Raw genomic sequence first — 26282 nt, 5'->3', positions numbered from 1 at the left:
GTGTGTGTGTATATATATTTGTGTGTAATCAATCAGCCGATAATATTTTGAAGTTAGTGAAGATAATAGAGCCTTAGTTGTTGAGTATGTCTGACCCTCAACACAGGTGCCCCTCAGAGCTGTGTCCTAAATCCCCTTCTGTATACCCATGACTCGCCACCCACTGCTCCAATCTGCTAATTAAATTTGCTAATGATACTACACTGATTGGCCTAACCTGGAATAATAATGCAGACTACAGAGAGGAAGTCATCACCCTGATATGGTGGAGTCAAGAAATCAATGTCACAAAAACAAAGGAGCTGGTTGTGGACTACAGGAGGAATGGAGACAGGCTAACCCTATTGACATCAATGGATCTGGGTTGAGAGGGTGAACAGCTTTAAGTTCCTCAGCATAAACATCACCGAGGATCTCATGTGGTTTGTACATACCAGTTGCGTGGTGAAAAAGGCACAATAGTGCCTCTTTCACCTCAGACGGTTGAAGAAGTTTGGTATGGCCCCACAAATCCTAAGAACTTTCTACAGGGGCACAATTGAGAACATTCTGACTGGCTGCATTGCTGCCTGGTATGGGAATCGTACTTCCTTCAATCGCAGGACTCTGCAGAGAGTGGTGCGGACAGTCCAGTGCATCTGTAGTTGTGAACTTCCTATGATTCAGGACATTTACAAAGACAGGTGTGTAAAAAGGGTCTGAAGGACCACTGGGGACCTGAGTCATCCCAACTACAATCAATCAACTACAATCTATGGCTGTTACCATCTGGGAAATGGTACCACAGCATAAAAGCCAGGACCTACAGGCTCCAGAACAGCTTCTTCCACCTGGCCATCAGACTGCTTAAGTCATGCTGACACAACTGTATTTCTATGTTATATTGACTGTCCTGTTGTACATACTATTTATTATAAATTATTATAAATTGCACATTTAGACGGAGACGTAACGTTAAGTTTTTACTCATGGATGTAAGTAATAAAGTCAATTCAACTCAATTCTTTCTGTTATCTCGCCTGTCTCTGGCACAGTGGTTTAGGAAGAACTTTCTGGAAAATGTCTCACTGCAGAGGCCTCATTCGTTTGGCTTGAATACACACTGCCACTGTCTGTGTTTACAGTAAACTGATGTCTGGCAGTTTCACTTGACTACAGTTGGCCCAGGCTATTACTGTAACTTCCAAAGGCTGCCAGGTTAGTGGTGGAGTCAGATACAATTGAAGCTTTAAAGATTAAGTATTAGCTTTTTTTGTCACTTGTATGTTGAAACATAAAGTGAAAGTCGAGCATTTGTTTCAACAGTCAAACCTGTGCTGGGGGCAGCCTGCAAGTGTCACAGGCTTCCAGCACCAATGTAGGATGCCCACAGTGTACTAACCCTAACCTGAATAACTTTTTGGAATGTGGCAGGAAACTGGAGCACCTGGAGGAAATGCTTGTGGCCATGGGGAGAATGTACAAGCTTCTTACAGACAGTGGCAGGAATTAAAATGTTATTTTCAAATGTTATGCTATCTGCGACACTACCAGGTGCTAGATTACCTGAATATGCAGAGAATGGAGAGAGGTAGACCACAAGAGAGGTTAGTTTAATTGGGCACAACATAGTGGACTGAAGAACTTGGTCCTGTGCTTGGACCAAGTTGGTTTCCTCTTTGGTTTCATCATTTAGTAAATCCTAAAGCCTCCACTACTCCGGCTTATTGCCCTTTAGGCCCTAGACTCTGTCACTTTAGGAAGCATCCTCTTCATGTCCACTCTATCTAGGCCGTTTAATATTCGATTGGTTTCCCCCCATACTTATAAATTCCAACAAGTAAAGACCCAGAGTCATCAAACGCTCCTTATACGTTACCCCTTTTATTCCCAGAATTCTTGGGAACCTCATCTGGACCATCTCTGATGCCAGCACATCCTTTCTTAGATAAGGGCCCAGAAATGCTTACAGTAGTTTCTATGTGGTCTGACCAATGCATAAATTCCTAGTTTTACATCCTTACTTTTATATTCTGGGCCTCTCAAAATGAGTAGTAACACTGTATTTGCCTTCCAACTCAACCTGCAAGTCAACCTTTAGGGAATCCTGCTCAAGGACTCCCAGGTCCCTCTACACCTCTGATTTCTGAATTTTCCTCCTGTTTAGAAAAAAATCTATGTTTTTATTCCTTCTACCAAAGTGCAGGATCATTCACTGACTTTCCTTTGTCTATCCTGTTGTTTTTTACTCATAGAATTCCAATGCTACTGTTACGTACCCTGTAACTGGGTGGCTTACCAGCAAAGATAGAGAGGTCTGCTGAAGTCTGATGGTACTATTTTCAAACGTTTTTTTATTTATAAAGGGGCACAAACGTATGGTTAATACAAAACATTCAGATCATATACGTCGTCAATACTCAATCTAAAGCACAGGTATAGTAATAATCAATCAGAAATAAGCTCTATCGTTGTCTAGGGGATAATACTGAGTCCAATGGAAATATAAAAGTCACTCAGAAGTCTGCAGGCTTTTCCGTTTGGGAACTGCTGGCATTTCACGTGTTGGAGAGAGGGATTGGTGAGAGAAAGGAACACTTGCCTGTTGTCTTTGCGAAGCAAATCCCGGTTGTTAGTTAAAAACAGTTTTTCCTTTGGTTTCAGCCACAGACTCCCGATCCGGAATCTAACGCACGTGGCTTCCTTCAAAATGGCTTCCCGCTCCGACGGGAAGCGCTATCGTGTCTTCTTAGTGTGTCTCCTTCGTGCGTCTGAGGGGCCGCCTCGGCAGCCCACCTTTTATCGGGACTTGTAGGGTTGTAGCTGTCAATCAGGGTGGGGTGAGGCAATCTCTCCTCATCTCCCAGCCCACGTTGCCCTGAGGGTTTGCACGTAACCCAGTCCCCATTCCGCAAAGGTGTCTCCAAGAGACAATGGCCATTTCCGTGGCTTTTGTCTGGCTGAGAGGCCAGACCACATTCCAAAACCTTGAGGCCTCTCCCTCACTCTCCTGAGTCCAATTCAGCACGACGCTCTCTCTCTTGGGTCATTGACCCCCCCTTCACTAGGGCTCTTGCGATTCTCACAAAGGAGGGGGCTGGGGTCATAACACTACTGATCACACATGAAAGTTAATTTACTGCCAGTCTCTTCTGGGCAGCTCATGGAGTAAGAAGCTTGTTTGGCTCTTCTCCATGCTTTTACAACCTACTTTCCACTGCTACTTTTGTTTAAACTTTGAAGATTCATTACTTTTAGTGAAGGATTTACAATTTAATTATGATGGCTGGAACCCGAACTGGAAAGGAATTAAGACATGGCAAAATTGCTTCTGAAACTGAACAATCCAAATTTACAAGGGAGGTAGAAGAAACCGATACTCCTGAAGGAATGTTCTTATTGATGCAAGATACTAATACCAAAATTGGAATGGTGGTTTCTAAAATTGATAAATTGACGAATGCTAATGGAAAGCTTGAAAAAACTGTATCTACCGTCCAAGAATCTTTGAGGAATCTGGAATCTCAATATCAAACGCTTAAAATGGATACTAATAAAATCGGAAGAAAACGAGACAATACATCAAGTGATTGATACCATGGAAAAGAAAATTGCTGAGGTTTCGTCAGAATTATTAAGAATTAAGAAGAAAACGGTCGATCTGGAAAATAGAAGCCAAAGGATGAATTTACGTATACTGGGTTTGCCTGAAAATATGGAAACCAGTGAGCCATTAAAGTTTTTTTTATGAGTATGTTATACTCACTTTTTAGTGAGATACTCGAAACCTCTTCGTTAATTGACATGGCTCACCGAATCCCCCTCAACAAGCCATCAGTTGAGATGAAACCACGAGCGGTGATTCTGTGTTTACATTATTTTGCTACTATAGAATCAATTCTTTGAGATGCCTGGAAGCGGGGGAAGTTAACTTATAACAGTGTGGAGTTTCGTATAGTTGAAGATTTTGCCCCTGAAGTTTATGCAGAAAAAAATTAAATATCGGGAAGTGATGGCAGAATTGTATAAGGAAAAACCTTCGTCCATCTTTGCGCTATCCTGCCCGGTTGATAATTTTTCTGGCTAACGCTCGTCCTAAACGTCTTGATTCTCTTGAGGAAGCTTGGAAGTTTTTCAGCGAGTTTAAATTGGTCGCATAAGCAACTCCTACATTGCCGTTCTGCAAGCAACTCCAACATTTAATCCTTAGCTGACAATCGTATGTACCGTAGATGTCGGATTATAAGCCGCTACTTTTTTCCCACGCTTTGAACAGCTTTGAACACTGCGGCCTTTACTACGGTACGGCTAATGCATGATTTTTTTTCATGCCGCCAAAAACATTTTGCCTCGTAACAGTAGACCAATAAAATTGATGAGTAGTTCACAGAGGTCCAATGAAATTGTACGATAAATCAAGCGCACTTTCACAATTAAATTATTGTAAATCAGTCATTTGTACTCACCCTCATCAACATGGAAAACACTCGAAGAAAAGCATTGTGCTGCCTTTATGGCAGTTATTTAGTTTATAATATTTTCGCTTAGTAATTCATTTGTTAGTATTTTCTAGTTGAATAAAGTATCTATCTATCTATTTGTTTTCTGTACATCCCGGGATACTATGACATCATCACATCCGGTTTCGCCGCGTCTTGTGGGAAATACCGGTTTGCGATAAACGGGAAGGTGGGGGGAGCACATTAGCCGAGCACATTACCTGAGCGCTTAGACCCGAGCGAAAACGCTGCTTTTAAGTTAAAGGCGATCAATAACTTTTCCTGGTAGGCTGCAGTATATATTTTTTTACGTCGTTAGGAGATATTGGAATGTTATTCGTGCACTGTTCAGTAAAAAAGTATATGCAACGTAATTTGTGTGTTACCGATACGTATGTATATTTAAAAGTAGCCGTGTTAGAGGCACGGTTCGAAAAAAAGCATTTGCAATATGTATTTGTTTATGTTACCATACGGATTTAATTAAAAGTTAAAAAATCCTCACGTGTAATATCTTTCTGTGTAAATATCTCATATTACAACGTGGGACACCTGCGGCCTAAAATCCGGTGCGGCTTGTACAAGTACAAAATTGATTTTCTTTCTAAAATTAGAGCCAGCGGCTTTTAATCAGGTGCGCTCTGTAGTGCGAAATCTACGGTAGTTGAATTGTTTAAAGCTTAATCTATGTTCTATGTCTGTATAACCATCGCTTTGATTCTTGTATTTTTTCTTTTTTAAAGATTTGTATGAATTTAACTTAATTCGCAATGTTATTATTTGCTTGAATCTATTTTTCTCTGAATATATGATCAATTTTTATAAATTAATTTAAGATGGCTGCTGTCAATTACGTGCTAACATCTATTAGACATAATATTGAATTCAATCTTTAGCTGAGAATCGTTTACAGCTAAATCGTTGAAAGTTCAATTTACGTTTTTTGTTGGTCCAGACATCATCTGGTGGTTTTATTTTTTTTCCTTCTGCTTTCTTTTAGGATCTGTAAGAGTTTAATATCAGTCGTATTATATTACTTGATTAGATTTTTCTTATTTGGATATATGATCAAGGTTTATTAAATGAATTTAAGATGGCTGCTGTTAACTACGATTTAACCTCTCTTAGACATAATATAATAATTTGGAATTTTTTGATTTTTTTCCTACACATCTGATGTTGTGTCTTGAGTCAGTGGTGTTAGTATATAACTTTTTTTTAAAAAAAAGAGTCTGCCTATTAGAGACAAAGGGTTTAGAATGTGTAATTAGCATCCACCTATTGGAAGTTTTTTTTCTGGCTTTGGGGGGAGGGGGTGGGGCTATTAGGTTAGGTTTTTTCAATTGGGCAGTCCTGAGAGGTTTTCTTGTCAATCAGGTTTTTTTTCTTTCTGATGGAATCCATTCTGTTCCACCCTGTGCGTATTGTTTGTCTCGGTGCACTAATTCTTTTTATAAATCCTTAAATTAAAGTCTCAGTGTGGATGTTAATATAATTAATTTACTGGAGGCTGAATGGCTTGAATCAACCTATTAAGCATAGAAAGGTCTTTAAGAAATTGAGAACATTTCAAGTCGATACTATTTTTGCGCAAGAGACCCACATCCGTAGGGAAGATGAAAATTGTTTTTTTAAATTTTGGAAGGGTTCTCAGTATCACTCTTCGTCTATTTCAAAAAATAGAGGAGTGTCTATTTTTATTTATTTTAAAGTCTCTTGTACATTTTAATACTGTTACTGATTCAACTGGAAGATACTTAATTGTTACTGGTTTGTTATTTGGTCAAAAGGTGGCATTGGTATGTGTGTATGCACCTAATGTAGATAGTCCTGAACTTTTTAAGAGGTTATTTTCTGCACTGCTGAATTTAAATGAATGTAAGTTGATTATGGGTGGTGACTTTAACTGCTGTATCAATCCCTCGATTGATAGGTCATCGACCAATCCATGCCTTCCTAATTAGGCTGCATCCTGCATTAACTTCTTTTTACTAGAATATGGTGTGTTAGACATTTGGAGATTTCTGCGTCCTAAAGATAAAGATTTTTCCTTTTTTTCACATGTGGTTCATAAATATTCAAGAATTGATTTTTTTTTGTTAGATAAAGGATTGGTATCCTTTGTTGCGTATGATGTTATTGCGCTGTCGGATCATGCGCCTATGAGACTTACACTGAAGATTTCTGATAACTTACAGAATGCAGCTCAGTGGAGATTTAATGCTGCATTGCTCCATGATTCAACATTTCTAAGTTTTATGAAAGAGCAAATCTCTGTATTTTTTTGAATTAAATTCAGCTTGAGTGTATGTCAAATTTGGTTATTTGGGATACAATGAAATCTTAGGGGACATATAATTTTATGTTCAGCAGCTTAAGAAAGAAAACTAAAGTGGAGCTTTTAGTGATTACTAATAGGATTAAAGAAATAGATAAAGTTTATTCAGTATCACATACTGGAGATTTATATAAGGAAAGGGTGAAACTTCAAGCACAGCATGACTTGCTATCGACTTATCCCATTGAGCAGCAACTTTGGAAATTGAAAAGTCAATTTTATATACATGGAGATAAATCAGGTAAACTTAGCTGCTCAACTCAAAGCAACTAGAAGGCAGATTTTGAAAGTACAAAGATCTGACAGAACTGAAACATCTGATTGTCCAGGAAATTAATGAAGTGTTTTTGGACTTTTACTCTAACCTTTATAAATCTGATTTTCTAGACAGCGCTACTTCTATGAATGAATTTCTGCAAAGATTGAATATTCCCAAAATTTCTACCCAAGATATGAATACTTTAGATGCACCCATTAAACGAGAGGAAATAGTAAGGGTAATATCTTCTTTTCAATCAGGTAGAGCTCCGGGACAGGATGGGTTTACAGTAGAATTTTTTAAGACGTTTACGGATATTCTTACACCTCATCTATGCCAAATTTTCACTGAATCTGTATCTTCTGGGATCCTCCCGGAAGCTTTTTATGAGACATCAATTTCATTAATTCCTAAAAAAAGGAAAAGATTTATTTGAATGCCCCTCTTACAGACCAATTTCTTTATTAAATGTCGATTCCAAAATTCTTGATTTTGGCTAACAGGCTTGAGAATGTTTTACCTAAGGTTATTTCTAAGGATCAAACTGGATTTATTAAGAATAGATATTCATATTTTAATATTTGGAGATTACTGAATATCATTCATTCCTCGCCATCTAAATAATTTGAATGTGCTGTTTATCGTGATGCAAAGAAAGCCTTTGATAGGGTAGAATGGCCCTATTTATTTCAGGTTTTAGAAAGATTTAAGTTTTGGTCCATGTTTTATTTCTTGGATTAAATTGATTTATTAAGCCCCTTTGGCGGCAGCTATAACTAATAATCAAAAGTCTTCTTATTTTAGGTTATATGGAGGTACCTGACAGGGTTACTCTCTTAGTCCGTTGTTATTTAATCTGGCTCTAGAACTTCTTGCTCTTGCTCTTCAGGACTGCAATGAGGTTTTAGGCATTAAGAGAAGAGATAAAGTGCATAAGGTTTCGTTGTATGCAGGTGACTTGTTAGTTTATATTTCAGATCCTAAGAAATCGATTCCTGCTTTGTTATCTATTTTCTGAATTTAGTAGTTTTTCTGGATATAAATTAAATTTGCATAAAAGTGAGTTATTTCCTATTAGTCATTAGTTTGATCAATATGACCAATTTCCTTTTAGTATTGCTAAAAATAACTACTTATCTCAGTGTTAAAATTACCAAAAATATAATTTTCTTCTATTAATTGAGTATACACAGCAAGTAATTTCTAATGGTCTCTTATGACATTATCATTAATTGGCTGTATTAATGCTATTAAAATGATAGTGCTACCGAAGTTTTTATATGTATTCCAAGCAATCCCCTCTTTTGTTCCTAAGCTGTTTTTTGATCGAATAGACACTAAAATTTTATCTTTTATTTGGAATAATAAAAATTCTAGATTGAGCAAACCTTTATTGCAGAAATTAAAGTATGGTGGTATGGTTTTGCCAAACTTTAGATTGTACTACTGGGCAATAAACATTCATTATATCTCTTTTTGGATTCATTGTTCAGATATACATGGTTGTCCTTTATGGGTGGATTTGGAGAAAAAGTCTGTGACCTCTTTATTGGGAGCTCCTCTTCCTTTTTTGCTTTCTAATATCGGTAGTTGAGATTTTAATCCTATTAATAAACATACATTAAGAATTTGGTTTCAATTTCGTAGATCTTTTGACTTTAATAACTTTGTTCTTTCTAGTAAAATCCATCTTAATTTTTTTTAAACCTTCAATTTTTGATCAGACCTTTTCAATTTGGAAAACCAAACGAATAGTAACTTTTTTAGATTTGTTCATGGGTAATTGTCTAATGTCTTTCACTGAGTTAGTGGATAAATATGACCTATCTAATTCCACTTTTTTAGATATTTACAAATTAGGAATTTTCTAAGTAATTTACTGCCAGTTTTTCCCTTGGCTTATTCACCCAATATTATTGATACTCTTTCAGGTTAAACCATTTCAAAAAGGACTGATAATTATAATTTATAAATGGTTATTGAATTTGTCTATGTTATCTAATGATAAAATTAAAGCTGCGTGAGAATTGAAGTTTCGAAAGTCACTTCCAGATAATCAATGGGATAAAATTTTTCATTTGGTAAATACCTCTTCTATTTGTGCCCGTCATTCCTTGATACACTTCCAGGTAGTGCATTGGGCGCATAGGTCAAAGGACAAATTAGCCCGTATTTTTTCTAAGATTAATCCTATTTGTGATAGATGTAATATTGAGGTGACTACTTTAACACATATCTTCTGGTCTTGTATCAAGTTAGACAATTTTTGGAAAGAATTCTTTAAAACTTTATCAAAGGTCCTGAATTTGGATCTTCATTCGAATTTACGTACAGCAATTTTTGGGATCATTCCATCGGAAGCAGGAGATATTCCTGTTTCTGCTCAACGGATGATAGCTTTTACAACTTTATTGGCTAGGAGAGCCATTTGCTTAAATGGAAGGGTTCTAATCCACCTACTGTTATTCATTGGCTTACCTCCATTATGTCCTGTTTAAGTTTAGAGAAAATAAGAAGTTGGGCATTTGATACATCCTCTAAATTTGAGGAAACTTGGTGACTCTTTCATAAGCTCTGACTTATGGCCTTTCCAGTTACCTTCTTGAAGTTTTGGATTTGATCAGTAAGTTTTTCCTTGTTTTTTTTTTGTTTTCCCTCTCAGCTTGAGCTGCCCAGTTTTTTGTTTTTTTTGGTGTTTTGTGTTTTTTTTTCTGTACATTTCAATTATAAAAGTTTCTTTATCTTTTTTCCTTTTTATGGATAAGAAGAGAATCAATTACCTTTCTCTTTATTATATGCTATTAGATTAATACTATGTTTGATCTTGATAATGTTTATTTTTCCTTTTATTCGAACTGTTATATAGATATTTGTGATAATTATCTTGTTTGTGTGTGTGTGTGTATATATATATATATGTACTTTTTTATTTAACTAATAAAAAGGTTGATAAAGAAAGTTAATTTACTGTTATATGAACCAACGAAAATATTGAATGAAAACATTAAGGGTGGATACTGTTAGTTTTGTAGGTTTATGTTCTGTGTGTTATTTAATTGTATATTCTTCTACTGTACTACATCTTGGAACTTGACAGTGAATGGTATTGATAGTTTAAAGCATTTGCCTCTGATTTTAGATTGGAAGTAACTGGCTGAAAAACTTTATCCTGCATTAACGCCACATTTCCACCTCCCAAGGTCGAAATACTATGATTTATTATTGCAAACCGACCCTTCTAACCCAGCAACCCACCTAGTCAACCCTAACCTAATCACAGGGCAGTTTACAATGACTGATTGGCTTACTAGCTGTTCTGTCTTTGGAATGTGGGAGGAAACTTGTGCTGCACAGGAAGGACGTACAGACTCTTTACAGATGGCTTTGGAATTGAACGCCAAACCCCAATGCTCCTAGCTATAATTGTGTTGCGTTAACCGCTACACTACCGTGATGCTCTATAGCAGGACATTGAGTATGGCAAAGGTCTAAAAAATTCTGAGTACTGCGGTATTGTATTGAGCCTCATTGTGTTTTGTGCAGTTTAATGACTTGGTCAATATTATTAACTAATATGTAATATGGTATGGAAACTTGTATGAACAAAGTTTGCAAGGGAGTTCAGGAGTTTTTTAAATCATTTTTCATTGGATCTGTAATTTTATGTGGGTGTTTGTGCTTAAAACAAAGCAAGTTATTAGTATGTATGCATTACACAACTTTGAGATGCATCTTCTTACAGGCAGCCACACAAAAAAGAAACCCCAAAAGAACCCATTAAAAAAAACCATGGGGAGGGGGAGAGGGTGAAGAGGTGGGGAGGAGGAGGAAGAGGAACAACAACAACAACCACCCCTCCCCCAATTAAATTGATAAACTAGCTTCAGAACTGGAGTTTTTTGAAAGATGCAAAGCCAGGCATCACTGCAGCCGGCACTGCAGTTCAGCATAGAGCTGAGTAAACATCACAGATAAGCAAGCAGAACCGACCCTGGCCTTTTCAATCTGTCCCAGCGCTTAAGTTGTCCAAACTTTGGGTCATTACTCACTCCAACTGTGGAAAAATATTCATTACTATTCATGTTGTTAGTATATTATGACATTTTGTATTCAAAATACCTTTATATTCAGTTAGAATTTCAAGAGTGGATTTATACATGGGTGATCTTCTGGTCTTTCTCTGTTCCAGTGAATCTGCAGATAGATTAGTGATAGGTGGCAGATTGTGCAGAAAGTGGAGCTGTAATCATCATCTTCTGTGGAGTGATGCTGACAGGGCTGTATGTTGTTGCAAGCAAAAATGACATTTTGAGTGATGAGGCCTCATGATCTAGACTCTATTAATCCCACTGAATATGCACAAAATCTAATGAATGTGCCAATTACATACTATCGGGACTGTATCTTGAAATCTGCTTAACTTTCTTCTATCAGTACATACTGTGTTGGAAATCACTTTTGGATAACAATACTTCCAATCTTTTAGGTAACATTTTTGATGTTCATGTCAATCATAATTTATAGTTGAAATAGTATTTGTTTTATTTGCTTTGCAATGCAGTTAACATGTATTACATGAAGCACTTTTTTTCTCAACAGGTATTGATGCAGAGTTGTATTATGTGCGGAATGATGTTATTAGTCACTATGCGTTGCCTTTTAAATTACTCGTACCGGGGGAGACCAACAGTCTTCATTTTACATGGCATGCTAAATCCAAGGTAGGCTGTAAGATCATTTCATGGTTCTAATTAAACAGATGAATTATGTGTTTAAATTTCACCTCTGCTTTTTGCATGTCTTAATAACAAAAATCACACAGAAAGCAAATTATCCATGTTTGTAGCATTACCAATTCAGACCAGTGCATTCTGTAATAACTTTAAAGATTTCTCCATAAGCTGTGAGAGAAGTTGGAGGAGAAGGAAATTATTTTTTGTGTGTCTTTATCCGCTTGCAATGAACTTGGGGCAAAAACTTGTACAATCTAGATGTCTTGTACAAAATCACCCCATAACAGTTTCTTGTATTGTACAGATCCACATTCCTCCTCTTTCTCAAAGTCTTTTATCATACATTATTGTGAGGAAGAAAAAGTTGCCTCCAGAACATCCTTGGGTACGTTGGTTGCAAAGGATGCAGTTCACTGTATGTTTTGATGTACATGTAATAAATCTGAATCGTTTTTCTGGAGGTTCCTCAGCTGTCTGCCATTTCAAATTTGATCATCAAGCTACTAGTCTGTATAACTACACATTCATCTCCATCTTTTTAATACTCTCCTTTCAATGAGTGCTCTTTCTTACACTATTCTCCTGAACAGTTTTCAATCGCTGCTCTTTTATTCAGTATACACAGTCCTGATGTCTGTTCTACCATTCAAAGTGAACACATCAGTATGAACCTAACTCAGGTCTTAACCCCTCATCTGTTCTCATAGCTCTGAATTCCCTGATCTTTCAAAAATTTGATTCCCCTCTTATTTAATACTTTTAATGATCTGGCATCTGTGGTCCTCTGAGGAAGTGAATTTAGGAGATTCACTAACCTCCATCTTTGTCTGAGGAATACACAGATAATAAGGTGGTGTTGCTCTGCCCTGAGGATGACCTCATTTTGGCTCAAGAGGAGACCATGCACCAACTTGGAGCAGGAATGGGAATTAAAATATGTGGCCACTAGGAAGTCCCATGTGTGGCGGATGGTATAGAAATGCTCAACCATGTGGTTCCCCAGTTTACGATGGATCTCACCAATATAGAGGAGATTGCATCGGGAGTACCAGACAAAATAAACAGCAGATTCGCTGGTGAAGTGTTGCCTCACCTGGAAGGAATTTTTGGGGCCCTGAATGGAGGTGAGGGTGGAAGTGTATGGGCAGGGTTAGCTTGTAGAGATAAGTTCCTGGAGAGAGATTAGTGGGGAGGGGCGAGTGGACAAGGGAATCAGGAAGGGAGTGATCCCAGTGGAAAGTGGCGTTGGGGTGGAGAGGAGGTAAAGTAATGTTTAGTGGTAGGATCCCTATGGAGATGGTGGGAGTTGCAGGGGATTATTGTTATTCTGCTGAGTCAACCATCAACCGTAACCCTCCTATCCATGTACTTATCCAAACTTCTCTTAAACATTGAAATCAAACCTGTATCCACCACTTCCGCTGACAGCTCATTCCACACCCTCACCATGTCCTGAGTGAAGAAGCTTCCCCTTAATCATTTCACCTTTCACCCTTAGCACATGACATCTAGTTCTAGTCTCGCCTTAGTGAAAAAGCCTACTTGCATTTATCCTTTCCTTACCTTCATAATTTTGTATACCTTTGTCAAATCTCCCCTCATTCTCCTATGCTCCAGGGAATAAAGTTCTAACCTCATCAACCTTTCCCCCATAACTCAGGCCCTAAAGTCTGGCAACACCCTTGCAAATTTTCTCTGTGTACTTTTAATCTTATCGATATCTTTCCTGTCGTTGGGTGACCAGAGCTGCACGCAATACTCCATATTAGACCTCACTGACATCATATGCAACTTGAACATTACATCTGAACTCTGGTACTGAGTAGTTTGATTTAAAATGACAAATATGCCCGAAGCACTCTTTATGACCCTGTCTACCTGTGATGTTTTTATGTATCTGTATTTCCAGATCCCTCTGTTCTACTGTGTCTTCAGTGCCCTACTGTTTACTGCATTTTGGTTTGTCCTACTGAAGTGCAACACCTCACACTTGTCTGCATTAAATTCTATCTGCCATTTTTTTAGCCCATTTTCCCAGCTCGTCCAGATCCTGCTGCAAGCTTTGATAGATTTGCTCGCTGTCCACTACATCCCAGATCTTGATGTCATCTGCAAATTTGCTGATCTAGTTAACCATGTTATCATACAGATTGTTGATATAGATGACAAACCACAGTGCACCCAGCACCGATCCCTGTGGCACATAACATTCACAGGCCTCCAGAAAGACATCCATCTACTACCACTCCAGCTTCTCCTGCAAAGTTAATGTTGAATCCAATTTACTGTCTCACTTTGAATGCCTAGCAACTGAACCTTTTTGACCAACCTGTCAAAGCCCTTGCTGAAGTTCAGGTAGACAGCATTCTCTGTCTTTCCTTCTTCAACTTTCCTGGTAACCTCATCGAAAACCTCACTTAGATTGGTTAGATAGGACCTACAGAAAGTCACGTTGACTATCCCTAAAATATGTCCCTGTCTATCAAAATTTAGATTTCTGGTCCCTTAAAATATTTTCCAATAACTACCCACTACTGATTTCAGGCTTTCCTGGCTATTCTTAGAGCCATTCTTAAACAGTAAAACAATATTAGCTCTCCTCAAACTCTCCGACACCTCACCTATGGCTAATTATGTTTTACGTACCTCTACTAGAGCCCCTTCAATTTCTACACTAGTCTCCCATGAGATTCAGGGGAACACCTTGACAGGTCCTGGGGGTTAATCCAATTTAATTCAACTTAAGATGCATCTCCTCCTGTAATCCATATACGGTCCATGATCTCTCTGCTGTCTTGCCTCACTTCTATAGACTCTGTGCCCATCTCCCATGTAAATATAGATGCAAAAGATCCATTTAATTCAAAATTCCACACTTGCTGAGTTTTAAACATTCGGATTTAACTGTATCTGTGGTATTGCATGCAATTCTGATCATCCCATTATAGAAAGGATTTTGAGGTTTTGGAGAGGGTGCAGCAGAGGTTTATCAGGATGCTGCCTGAATTTGACGGCTTTTGCTATAAGGAGAAGTTGGATAACTTGAGTTATTTTCTCTGAAACAGGGAGGCTAAGGAGAGACTTGATATAACCTTAAACTCATGAGAGGCTTAGATGCAGTAGGTAGCCAGTATCTTTTCCAGGGTTGAAATGTCTAGTACTAGCAGGTATACACTTAAGATAAGAGGAGGTATTTTATTTTTAAACAAAAGATAGTGGTGGATGCCTGGAATGTGCTACCGGGGTGATCGTGTAGACGGACATGATGGAGGTGTTGTAAGAGGCTCTTAGATACATGAATGTGGAGAGAATGTAGAGATATGGACATTGTGTAGGCAAAAGAGATTAGTTTGCCCACATGTTTAATTATTTTAACTCGTTTGGCACAATGTGGTAGACTGAAGGGCCTGTTCCTGTGCTGTATTGTTCTATGCAGTGAAAGTGATGTGATTCAGGCTTGGAGTTGCCAGAAATAGCCGGGAGTGAATATGAAACTATTTCACTACTTCAACAAATGAGGAACTATGAAGAATGTAAAGGTATTGGTGATCATCTTGAACGTTACAATAAAAATGAAAATTTGGAGGATGCATTCATCGATGGCGAATAAATGCGTTCGATTATCTGCACTAGGTGTCTGTACATATTTTTTTCATGCATACAAATTCCTCAATCAAAAACTATTTGGAACTAATACAAAGTTTTATAGTACTGTAGTACTATTGGTAGTGTTCAAATTTGTTTTGTATTTCATTTAAATACATAATCTCTTTTTTAGTTTATCTTTTTATACCTTTTTAGCTATTTCCATGAAACTTCAGCTCATCAGGGCAGCTGTTTAATTGGGCCAATATGTACTGGGCCTGATGTGTCCCAACTAACCAAAGCCCACTATATGTAAAAGTAGCAGAGCATTTAAGTAGGTGGACTGAAAAGACACAAAGCATGCTTTCCTCTGTTATGTTAGGCATAGAATAAAAGTGCAGAAAGATATTGCTAGAATGGTATCCAGTCCTGGTTATGCATAACTTGTAGCAAGATGAACACAAGTACACAGGGAAGATGTGGTCACCTTTATGTCTGTGCCGTGGCCTCTGGTGTCCCACATCCCTTGCCACTTGTTTCGCGTTGATGGGCTGTTGAGAGAGCTGCAGTGTGCCAGCAGGCCAGTCAAACCACACAGACTAATGTACACTAATGTACACTAATCCTATTTTATTCTCTTGACATTCCCCTCAGCTCCTCCAGGTTCTACCATTTACCGGCACATTAGGGACAATTTACAAATGCCAGTTAATCTACCAACTTGCATGACTTTCGATTATAGGAGGAAAATCTGGAATGCCCAGAGGAAACCCATATGTTTACAGAGAACATGAAATTTCGAAAATGCTAGCACCTAATGTTAGGATTGAACTTGGGCAGTGAAGCAGTGGCTCTTACCAGCTAGGCCACCATGTTATTCACTTAGCAGCATGACTCAAAACCATATCATCAAGTCCACAGGCTGTTTTGTGAGCAGTTTGTATTTCTCAGGAGTGTTGCTTTATTCTTGTGGGGCTGAACATTTTAAAGGCAATTGCACATGGTGTTGCATGTTTCAGATCAATGAAATGAGCTGGTAATTCAACAGAAAATTCAAGTAGCAAAAATTTTTTTTACAATAACTTCAACTGATACACTAAAGCAGCAACTTGCTCAGAATATTTGTGTACTCAAATCAGTAAAACCAGAGTGCAGATTTGTATTATATACATCAATCAGCTTAAAATTTGATCAGTCACAACCATAACTAGGTCTTCACAAGGAAATCTGCAGATGCTGGAAATTCAAACAACAACACACACAAAATGCTGGTGGAACACAGCAGGCCAGGCAGCATCTATAGGGAGAAGCGCTGTCGACGTTTCGGGCCGAGACCCTTCGTCAGGACTAACCGAAAGGAAAGATAGTACTTTCAAATCTCTTACTATCTTTCCTTTCGGTTAGTCCTGACGAAGGGTCTCGGCCCGAAACGTCGACAGCGCTTCTCCCTATAGATGCTGCCTGGCCTGCTGTGTTCCACCAGCATTTTGTGTGTGTTGTTGTCATAACTAGGTATTATTGCATTCTGCACACAAGTTGTCCCTGTCCTTGTGATCTTTTGACATCACCAGCATACCACAGAGAAATGTTTGAGAATGGTGTGTGGCAGCGGGAAGGTTCATGGGGCTCAAGAGAGTAAGCTTGAATTTCAGGAAAACAAAGTATAAGATGCAGGAAAGAGGATATGAGCTATGTTATCAGGTCTAGTGATGGAAGTCTCTTTCTCTCTACTATCCATGTCCTCCTCAATCTCATTCACTGAGAAGATTTGGTTTATCCATGAGCATTCTCTTGTACTTCTACAGATGCTACAGAAAATATCCTAATGGATTGCATCTCAGCTTGGTATTAGCCATTGCTCTGTTTTGGACTGATGAGAGTGGTAAACTCTGCCCATTCCAACATAGACTCTTCTTCCTTCCATCCAGCCCATCCCAATGTTACGTCGCTAACAGTATTACCAAAGGTGCCTGTCAATCTGCCATTCTCTTTTCTTCCCTCTATCATCTAGAAGATGATACCAGAGTTATGAAAGCCTAGATGACAAAGACTCAAGAATAGCATCTTCCATACTGCTATCAGACTTCTGAGCCATCTATGTCTTGAACATCCATTTCCCGGAAGTGTTGCTGCATTTCCAGACGTTAATTCTACCACTTCTTTTATTGTTATTTCAGTACTTCCTTTTTATGCTACTTCAGATTACACAACCACCTTTATGCCATTCTGTTGTTTTGCCTAACCTTGTCCTTATGCTACGATATCTCCTACCTGATGGTCAGAGATCAAAAAGATTGTTGGATGATGGGAAGGATCATTGACAATACTAAGGTGTGCTAATTGAATGGGCAAAGACCTGACAAATGGAATATGATGTGGGAAAAAGTGAAATTGATTATTTTGATGGTGAAAGTGGAAACAACCACATCATCCAAAAGGTGAGAGACTACAAAGCCCCAAGTGCAAAGGCATTTTGGTGAATGATAGTATGCAGCTATGGGAACAAATAGGAGAACAAAGAGAATCATAATATTTAGTGTGAGAGGGAATAAATACCAGATTGTACTTCAGTATAAGGGGCATTGGTAAGGTCACAACTGAAATAGAGGGTACAACATTGGTCTCTTTTTTAAGATAGAATGGTAATATTTAGTAGGCTGGGGTGGCCTATTGAGGGAAGTTTGGACAGGGTTGTGTTTACTGAAGTTTATAAAAGTACAAGGAGACTTGATTAAAACATAGAGATACTGGGATGGTCTTAACGCTGTGGAATGAGGAGCAAAATGCTCGAGAGTATAAAAAGGATCACTGTTCAAAAATTGGAGGTTGCTCACTCTGACAGAATTGTGGCAGAATTTCTTGTGATTATTATGAAATTCCTCTTGGATCATAGATTCCTCTTCTCAATAAACAATTGTAGCATAGTATTTAAAAATTGTCCCCGTTCACCAAACTAATCCTGTTTTCCTGCATTTGGCCCATAACCTTCTAAAGCTCCTAACCATGTATTTATCCAAATACCTCTTGAATGTTGTTACTTCCTCTGGCAGCCTGTTCCACTCTCTGCATGTTGCCCTCTGTTCCTTTTAAATTCTCACCTCATAACTACAGTGCCTATAAAAACTATTCACCACCCCCCCAGGAAGTTTTCATGTTTAATTGATTCAATTAACATTGAATTACCATGGATACGATTTGGCTTTTTTGACACTAATCAACATAAAAAAGACTCTTTCATGTCAAAATGAAAACAGATCTCTAAAAGTGATCTAAATTAATTACAAATATAAACACATTGATACTCATGATTGCATGAGTATTCACACCTTTTAAGTCTTAGTAGATGCACCTTTGGCAGCAATTACAGCCTTGAGTCAGTGCGGATTGGTCTCTACCACCTTTGCACATCTGGAACACTGCAATTATTCCCCATTCTTTACAAAACTGCTCAAGCTCTGTAAGATTGCATGGGGATCATGAGTGAACAGCCCTTTTCAAGTCCAGCCATAAATTCTCAATTGGATTGAGGTCTGGACTCTGACTTGGCCACTCCAGGACATTAACTTGTTTTTAAGCCACTCCTGTGTAACGTTAGCTTTAAGCTTGGGGTCACTGTCTTGCTGGAAAACAGCTTTTCTCCCAAGTTGCAGTCTTTTGCAGACTGCACCAGGTTTTCCTCTAGGATTTCTCTGCATTAATTTTACCTTCTACCTTCGCGAGCCTTTCAGAGCCTTGCTGCAGTGAAGCATCCCCACAGCATAATGCAGCCACCACCATGCTTCTCAGTAGGGATGGTATATTTTTGATGATGTGCAGTGTTTGGCTTACAACAAGCATAGTGTTTAGTCTGATGGCCAGAAAGCTCAGTTTTGGTTTCATCAGACCATAGAACCTTCATCTAGCGGACTTCAGAGCCTCCCACATGCCTTCTGGCAAATTCTACCTGAGATTTCATGTGAGTTTTTTCAACAGTGGCTTTGTCTTTGCTATTCACCCATAAAGTTGCAACTGGTGAAGCACCTGGGCAACAGTTGTATGCGCAGACTCTCCCACCTTGACAACTGAAGCTTGTAACTCCTGCAGAGTTGTCATAGGTCTCTTGGTGGCCTCCCTCACCAGTCCCCTCTTGCAAGGTCACTCAGTTTTTGAGAACGGCCTGCTTTAGGCAGATTTACAGCTGTGCCATATTCTTTCCATTTCTTGATGATTACTCCAAAGGATATTCAGTAACTTGGAAATTCTCTTTTATCCATCTCCTCACTTGTACTTTTCAATAACCTTTATTTGCTTGGGAGTGTTGTTTTGTTCTTCATGGTGTAGTTTTTGCTAGAATACTGACTCTCACCGGCAGTTGGACCTTCCAGACACAGGTGTATTTTTACTACAGTCAGTTGAAACACCTTGACTAAACATGATCATCTCCATTTAGCTAATAATCTGACTTCTAAAACCAATTAACTGCATCAGTGATGATTTGGTGTCATATTAAAGGGGTTGAATACTTATGCAATCAATTATCTTGTGTTTTATATTTGTAATTAATTTAGATCACTTTGTAGAGATCTATTTTCACTTTGATGAACAGAAAAAGATTCTTTTGTGACAGTGTTAAAAAAGCCAAATAAAACTAACTATGATTCAGTGTTGTAAAACAATAAAACATGAAAACTTCCAAGGGGAATGAATACTTTTTATAGGCACTGTATGTCCTCAATAGTTTTTGGTTCCCCATAACTGAGGAAAAGACCATGTGCATTCATCCTGTCTATATACCCCACATAGTTTTAACCACCTTTATAAGATGTTGAGATGGATAAAACCATGAGGGGCATAGGTAAGGTAAATTTACTCCACATTTGAATAAAGTCCTTGCCTACCAACCTCTTCCTAGAAATCAAGTCATGAGTCATGGTAATATCTTTGGAACACTTCTCTGTACTCTCCCTAGTTTAATGATGTCTTTACTATAACAGAGCAATCAAAAGTGGACACAATATTCCAATATGTGGTCTCACCAACATCTTCTACAACTGTGACACAAGGTCCCAACTCCTATCTCAGTGCCTTGACTGATAGGCCAGCATGGCAAATGCTTCCTTCACCACCTGATGCTCCTTTCAGTGAACTTATGTACCTGTAATCCTCGGTCCCTCTGTTCTGGAGGATTACCCAGAGCCTGACGATTCAGTCTATGCCACTTTGACTACCCAAAAATGCAAAAATCCACATGTCTGAATTTAAAGCCAGTTATCATTCCTCAGCTCACTTACTCAGCTGACCAACATCTCCTGTAACCTTTGATGATTTTCTTTACTATCTATGATGGCACCAATTCCAGCGTCATGTTCAAAATTACAAACCATGGCATGTATATGGACATCCTTATCGTTTATCTGAATAATGATTCTTCAAGAGTTTTGCTTGATTGCTATCAGCCTTTAATATGAGTATCTAAAATAGTGCATATTCAAAGAGAATCCACTGGTTTCCTTAATCAGAATTACACAGCACAGAAATGGGGCTTTTTGTCCCATCTTGTTAATGCATTTGTGTGTACCAGTTCATAGCCCGCTATGGGTTTCCTTTCCAAGTACCTGCCCAAATGCCTTTCAAACATTAAAATTTGATGTACCTCTACTGCCTTGCCTGGCAGCTCTTCCAGAAAACCAGCAGCCTTTCAAATCGATCCAAATCGTTAGAAAAGGGTGACATAGAAGGTGTTGAGTCATTGTGGATGGAGCTAAGGAACGGCAAGGGTGAAAAGACCCCGATGGGAGTTGTATACAGACCCCCAAATAGTAGTAAGGGTGTGGCCTACAAATTACAAAGAAGAATGCATGCCAAAAGGGCAGTGTTACATTAGTCATGGGGACAATATGCATTGAATATGAAGGTAGATTGGGAAGTCAGGTTGGTGCTGGTTTACAGGAGGGGGGGATTTTCTAGAGTGCTGACGAGATGGCTTTTCAGATCAACCCATAGTTGAGCCCACTAGAGGATCAACTATTCTGGATTGGATGTTGAACCAGAATTGTTGAGAGAGCTTAAAGTAAAAGAACCCTTAGGGTAAAATGACCATAATATGATCAAATTCACCGTGAAATTTGAGAATGAGAAGCTAAAGTCAGAAGTCTTGGTATTACAGTGGAGTAAAGGGAATTAGAGAGGCATGAGAGAGGAGTTGGCCAGAATTGATTGGAAAAGAACACTGATGGGGATGATGGCAAAGCAGCAATGGCTGGAATTTCTGGAAGCAATTTGGAAGGCACAGGATATACCGTAGATGTCGGATTATAAGCCGCTACTTTTTTCCCACATTTTGAACAGCTTTGAACACTGCGGCCTTTACTACGGTGCGGCTAATGCATGATTTTTTTTCATGCCGCCAAAAACATTTTGCCTTGTAACAGTAGACCAATAAAATTGATGAGTAGTTCACAGAGGTCCAATGAAATTGTACGATAAATCAAGCGCACTTTCACAATTAAATTATTGTAAATCAGTCATTTGTACTCACCCTCATCAACATGGAAAACACTCGAAGAAAAGCATTGTGCTGCCTTTATGGCAGTTATTTAGTTTATAATATTTTCGCTTAGTAATTCATTTGTTAGTATTTTCTAGTTAAAGTTAGAAGTGTTTTAAGTACCCGGTATATTTGTTTTCTGTACTACATCCTGGGATGCTATGACGTCACATCCGGTTTCGCCGCGTCTTGTGGGAAATACCGGTTTGCGATAAACGGAAAGGTGGGGGGGAGCGCGAGAACGCTGCTTTTAAGTTAAAGGCGATCAATAACTTTTACTGGTAGGCTGCAGTATATATATTTTTTACCAGTCGTTAGGAGATATTGGAATGTTGTTCGTGCACTGTTCAGTAAAAAAGTATACGCAACGTAATTTGTGTGTTACCGATACGTATGTATATTTAAAAGTAGCCGTGTTACAGGCACGGTTAAAAAAAAAGCATTTGCAATATGTATTTGTTTATGTTACCATATGGATTTAATTAAAAGTTAAAAAATCCTCACGTGTAATATCTTTCTGTGTAAATATCTCATATTACAACGTGGGACACCTGCGGCCTAAAATCCGGTGCGGCCTAAAATCCGGTGCGGCTTGTACAAGTACAAAATTGATTTTCTTTCTAAAATTAGAGCCAGCGGCTTTTAATCAGGTGCGCTCTGTAGTGCGAAATCTGCGGTATATAGACAGCCCCTGGGTTACGAAAGAGTTCCTGAGTCCGTCTTTAAGTCGGATTTGTACATACGTTGGAACTGATGCATCTGGTATTACTTAGCGTCAGTTAGTCAAACATTTGTCTTAGTATATAGTATATATATTACCTTTCTATACATATAAAACACTTAAGAAACGTATGTATTTCAAAATTAAACCACTGTGTTGCTTAGTAATAATTGTAGCTTTCATTGGGGCAGGGCCTTCACATGCTCCATTATTCTCACTTTATCCTTTACCTGTATCCTTTAAAGTTGTTCCATTCGTTGACGGACTGTAACCTAACGCTTTTCCAATGACTGATGATGTTTCACCTCTTTCCAGTCTCTCTATTATTTCCACTTTATTTTCAATCGTGATCGTTTTCCGTCAATGGAACAGAAAACTGCGGATTTTATGTTCTATTGCTGAGCAGCAGTGAACTGTCTAATTGGCCTATCAGAGTACTCTTTAGGAACTAGTTGACTTGATCAGCATTTCTGATCTGGCTAATGTTCACGAACGCACTTAATTAAAAAAAAATACAGCAGCAACAGCGGGCGGTGGGTCACTCAGGGTCCTAAAGTCCACTTGCTCTGAGACAGGTTAAATGGAATAAGTGGGGGCGGTGCTGACTGGAAAAGGAGGATCAGGGTGAATCTTGCTGAGAAATATTTAAGCCAAATACAAAGTTATAAGCTCAACACAGTGTTAACGGCAATGACTTAAAATGGCGGACGGCGTCATGATCTGATTTTAATGGCGGACGGTGTTCTCCTCCCTCTGTTCATAAGTACGAGTTGTCTGTAACTTGGACATTCATAACTCGGGGACTGCCTGTACTTCCCAAGGAGAAAGAAATACTCAAAAGGAAAAATGACACAGCCATGGCAAACAAAAGAAATTAAAGCCAACATGAAAGCCAAAGAGACGGCATATAATGGAGTAAAAATTAGTGGGAAGTTGGAGGATTGGGAAGCTTTTAAAAACCAACGGAAGGCAAGAACAAGTCTCAAAAAAAAGTGAAGAATGAATACGAAAGTAAGCTAGCCAATAATATTAAAGAGGATACCAAAAGTTTCTTCAGATACAGAAAATGTAAAAGAGAGGCGAGAGTGGATATCAGACCTCTGGAAAACGATGCTGGAGAGGTAGTACTGGTGGGCAGTGGAATGGCAGACAAACTGATTAAGTATTTTGCATCAGTCTTCACTATGGAAGACACACGCAGAATGGTGGAAGTTCCAGGTGTCGGGGCATGAACTGTGGGAAATTACCATAACAAGAGAGGTAGGTAGAAACATAGAAAACCTACTTCCAAGCACCTTAAAACTGTGCCCTCTCCTGCTAGCCATTTCAGCCCTAGGAAAAAGACTCTGACTATCCACACGATCAGTGCTTCTCATCATCTTATATACCTCTATCAGGTCACCTCTCATCCTCCGTCACTCCAAGGAGAAAAAGCCAAGTTCACTCAGCCTATTCTCATAAGGCATGCTCCCCAATCCAGGCAACATTCTTATAAATCTCCTCTGCACCCTTTCTATACACCACATCCTTCCTGTAGTGAGGTGATGAGAACTGAGCACAGTATTCCAAGTGGGATCTGAACAGGGTCCTATATAGCTGGAACATTACCTCTCAGCTCCTAAACTCAATCCTACGATTGATGAAGGCCAGTGCACCATATGCAGAGTCAACCTGCGCAGCAGCTTTGAGTGTCCTATGGACTCAGACCCCAAGATCCCTCTGATCCTCCACACTGCCAGGAGTCTTTGAATTAACTCTATATTCTACCATCATATTTGACCTACCAAAATGAGCCACCTCACACTTATGTAACAGTTTCTTCCCCCAAGCTATCAGACTCCTCAATATCCGAAGCTTGGACTGACACCTTGCCCTATTGTCCTGTTTATTATTTATTGTAATGCCTGCACTGTTTTTGTGCACTTTATGCAGTCCTGTGTAGGTCTGTAGTCTAGTGTAACATTCTCTCTGTTGTTTTTTTTACGTAGTTCAGTCTAGTTTTTGTACTGTGTTATGTAACACCATGGTCCTGAAAAACATTGTCTCATTTTTACTATGTACTGTACCAGCAGTTATGGTCGAAATGACAATAAAAGTGACTTGACTTGACTCATCTAGGTTGAACTCCATCTGCCATTTCTCAGCCCAGTTTTACATCCTATCAATGTCCCGCTGTAACTTCTGACAACCCTCACACTATCCACAACACCTTCAACCTCTGTGTCATCAGAAATTTACTAACCCATCCCTCCACTTCCTCATCCAGGTCATTCTTAAAAATCATGAAGAGAAGGGGTCGCAGAGCAGATCCCTGAGGCACACCATTGGTGACTGACCTCCATGCAGAATATGACCTGTCTACAGCCACTCTTTGCCTTCTATGGGCAAGTCCAATTCTGGATCCACAATGCAATGTCCCCTTGGATACCATGCTTCCTTACTTTCTCAATAAGCCTTGCATGGGGTACCTTATCAAATGCCTTATACACTATATCTGTGGCTCTACCTTCATCATTGTGTTTAGTCACATCCTCAAAAAATTCATTCAGGCTCATAAGGCACGATCTACCTTTGACAAAGCCATGCTGACTAGTCCTAATCAAATTATGCCTCTCCAAATGTTCATAAATCCTGCCTCTCAGGATCTTCTCCATCAACTTACCAACCACTGAAATAAGACTCACTGGTCTATAATTTCCTGGGCTATCTCTACTCTCTTTCTTGAAGAATGGAGTAACATCAGCAACCCTCCAATCTTCCGGAACTTCTCCCGTCTCTATTGATGATGCAAAGATCAGTGGCAAAGACTCCGCAATCTCCTCCCTCACCTCCCAGAGTAGCCTGGGGTATATCTCGTCTGGTTCTTGGGAAACTGAAAGGTCTGACAGTACTGAAGGTAGATTAATCACCTGGGTCAGTTGATTTACACCCAGAGTTCTGAAAGATGTGGCTGAAGATATTGGAGAGGCACTTGTAATGATCTTTCAGGATTCAGTTGATTCTGGCATGGTTCTGGACGTCTGGAAAATTCCAAATGTCACTCAACTCTTCAAGAAGGGAGAAAGGCAGAAGAAAGGAAATTGTAGCTCAGTTAGTCTGACCTCAGTGGTTGGGAAGTTTTTGGAGTTGATAGTGTTTCAGGGTACTTTGAAGCACTTGATAACATAGGCCATAGTCAGCATGGTTTCCTCAAGAGAAGATCTTGCTTGACAAATCTGTTGGAATTCTTTGAAGAAATAAGCAGAGTAGACAAAGGAGTATCAGTTGATGTTGTGCACTTGGATTTTCAGAAGGCATTTGACAAGGTGCCACACATGAGACTACTTAACAAGCTACGAGCCCATGATAATACAGGAAGTATTCTAGGATGGATGGAGCATTGGCTGATTGGCAGGAGGCAAAGAGTGGTAATAAAGGGAGCCTTTTTTAATTGGCTACCTGTGACTAGTGGTGTTCTACAGGGGTCTGTGTTGGGGCCAGTTCTTTTTAAGTTATATATGTCAATGATTTGGATGATGGAATTGATGGCTTTGTTGCAAAGTTTGCAGACAGTCTGAAGATGGGTGGAGGGGCAGAAGGTTTTGAGGAAGTCAGATTGGGAGAACGGGCAAAGAAATGGCAGGTGGAATACGGTGTTGGGAA

The 26282-nt window shown here is 39.0% G+C and overlaps 1 protein-coding gene across 4 annotated transcripts in view; it reads left to right on the top strand.

Annotated features, from left to right (window-relative positions):
- The window catches only part of ryk (receptor like tyrosine kinase), a 334382-nt gene that overhangs the window by 42992 nt on the left and 265108 nt on the right, over window positions 1-26282 (top strand). For 2 of the 4 annotated variants that reach the window (XM_073040549.1, XM_073040548.1), the window contains exon 2: window positions 11675-11796. The exons of 1 other annotated variant lie outside the window; for it this stretch is intronic. In XM_073040549.1, coding sequence (XP_072896650.1) covers window positions 11675-11796 — 122 coding nt within the window. Of the gene's footprint in view, window positions 1-11673; window positions 11797-26282 lie in introns of those variants that run through there. One more of the 4 variants, XM_073040550.1, reaches the window with a different exon arrangement.

The sequence above is a fragment of the Hemitrygon akajei genome, chromosome 3, assembly GCF_048418815.1.
Source record: "Hemitrygon akajei chromosome 3, sHemAka1.3, whole genome shotgun sequence".
Lineage (NCBI taxonomy): Eukaryota > Metazoa > Chordata > Chondrichthyes > Myliobatiformes > Dasyatidae > Hemitrygon > Hemitrygon akajei.
Note: the sequence above shows the minus strand (reverse complement) of the source record. Positions and strands in the feature narration are given on the sequence as shown.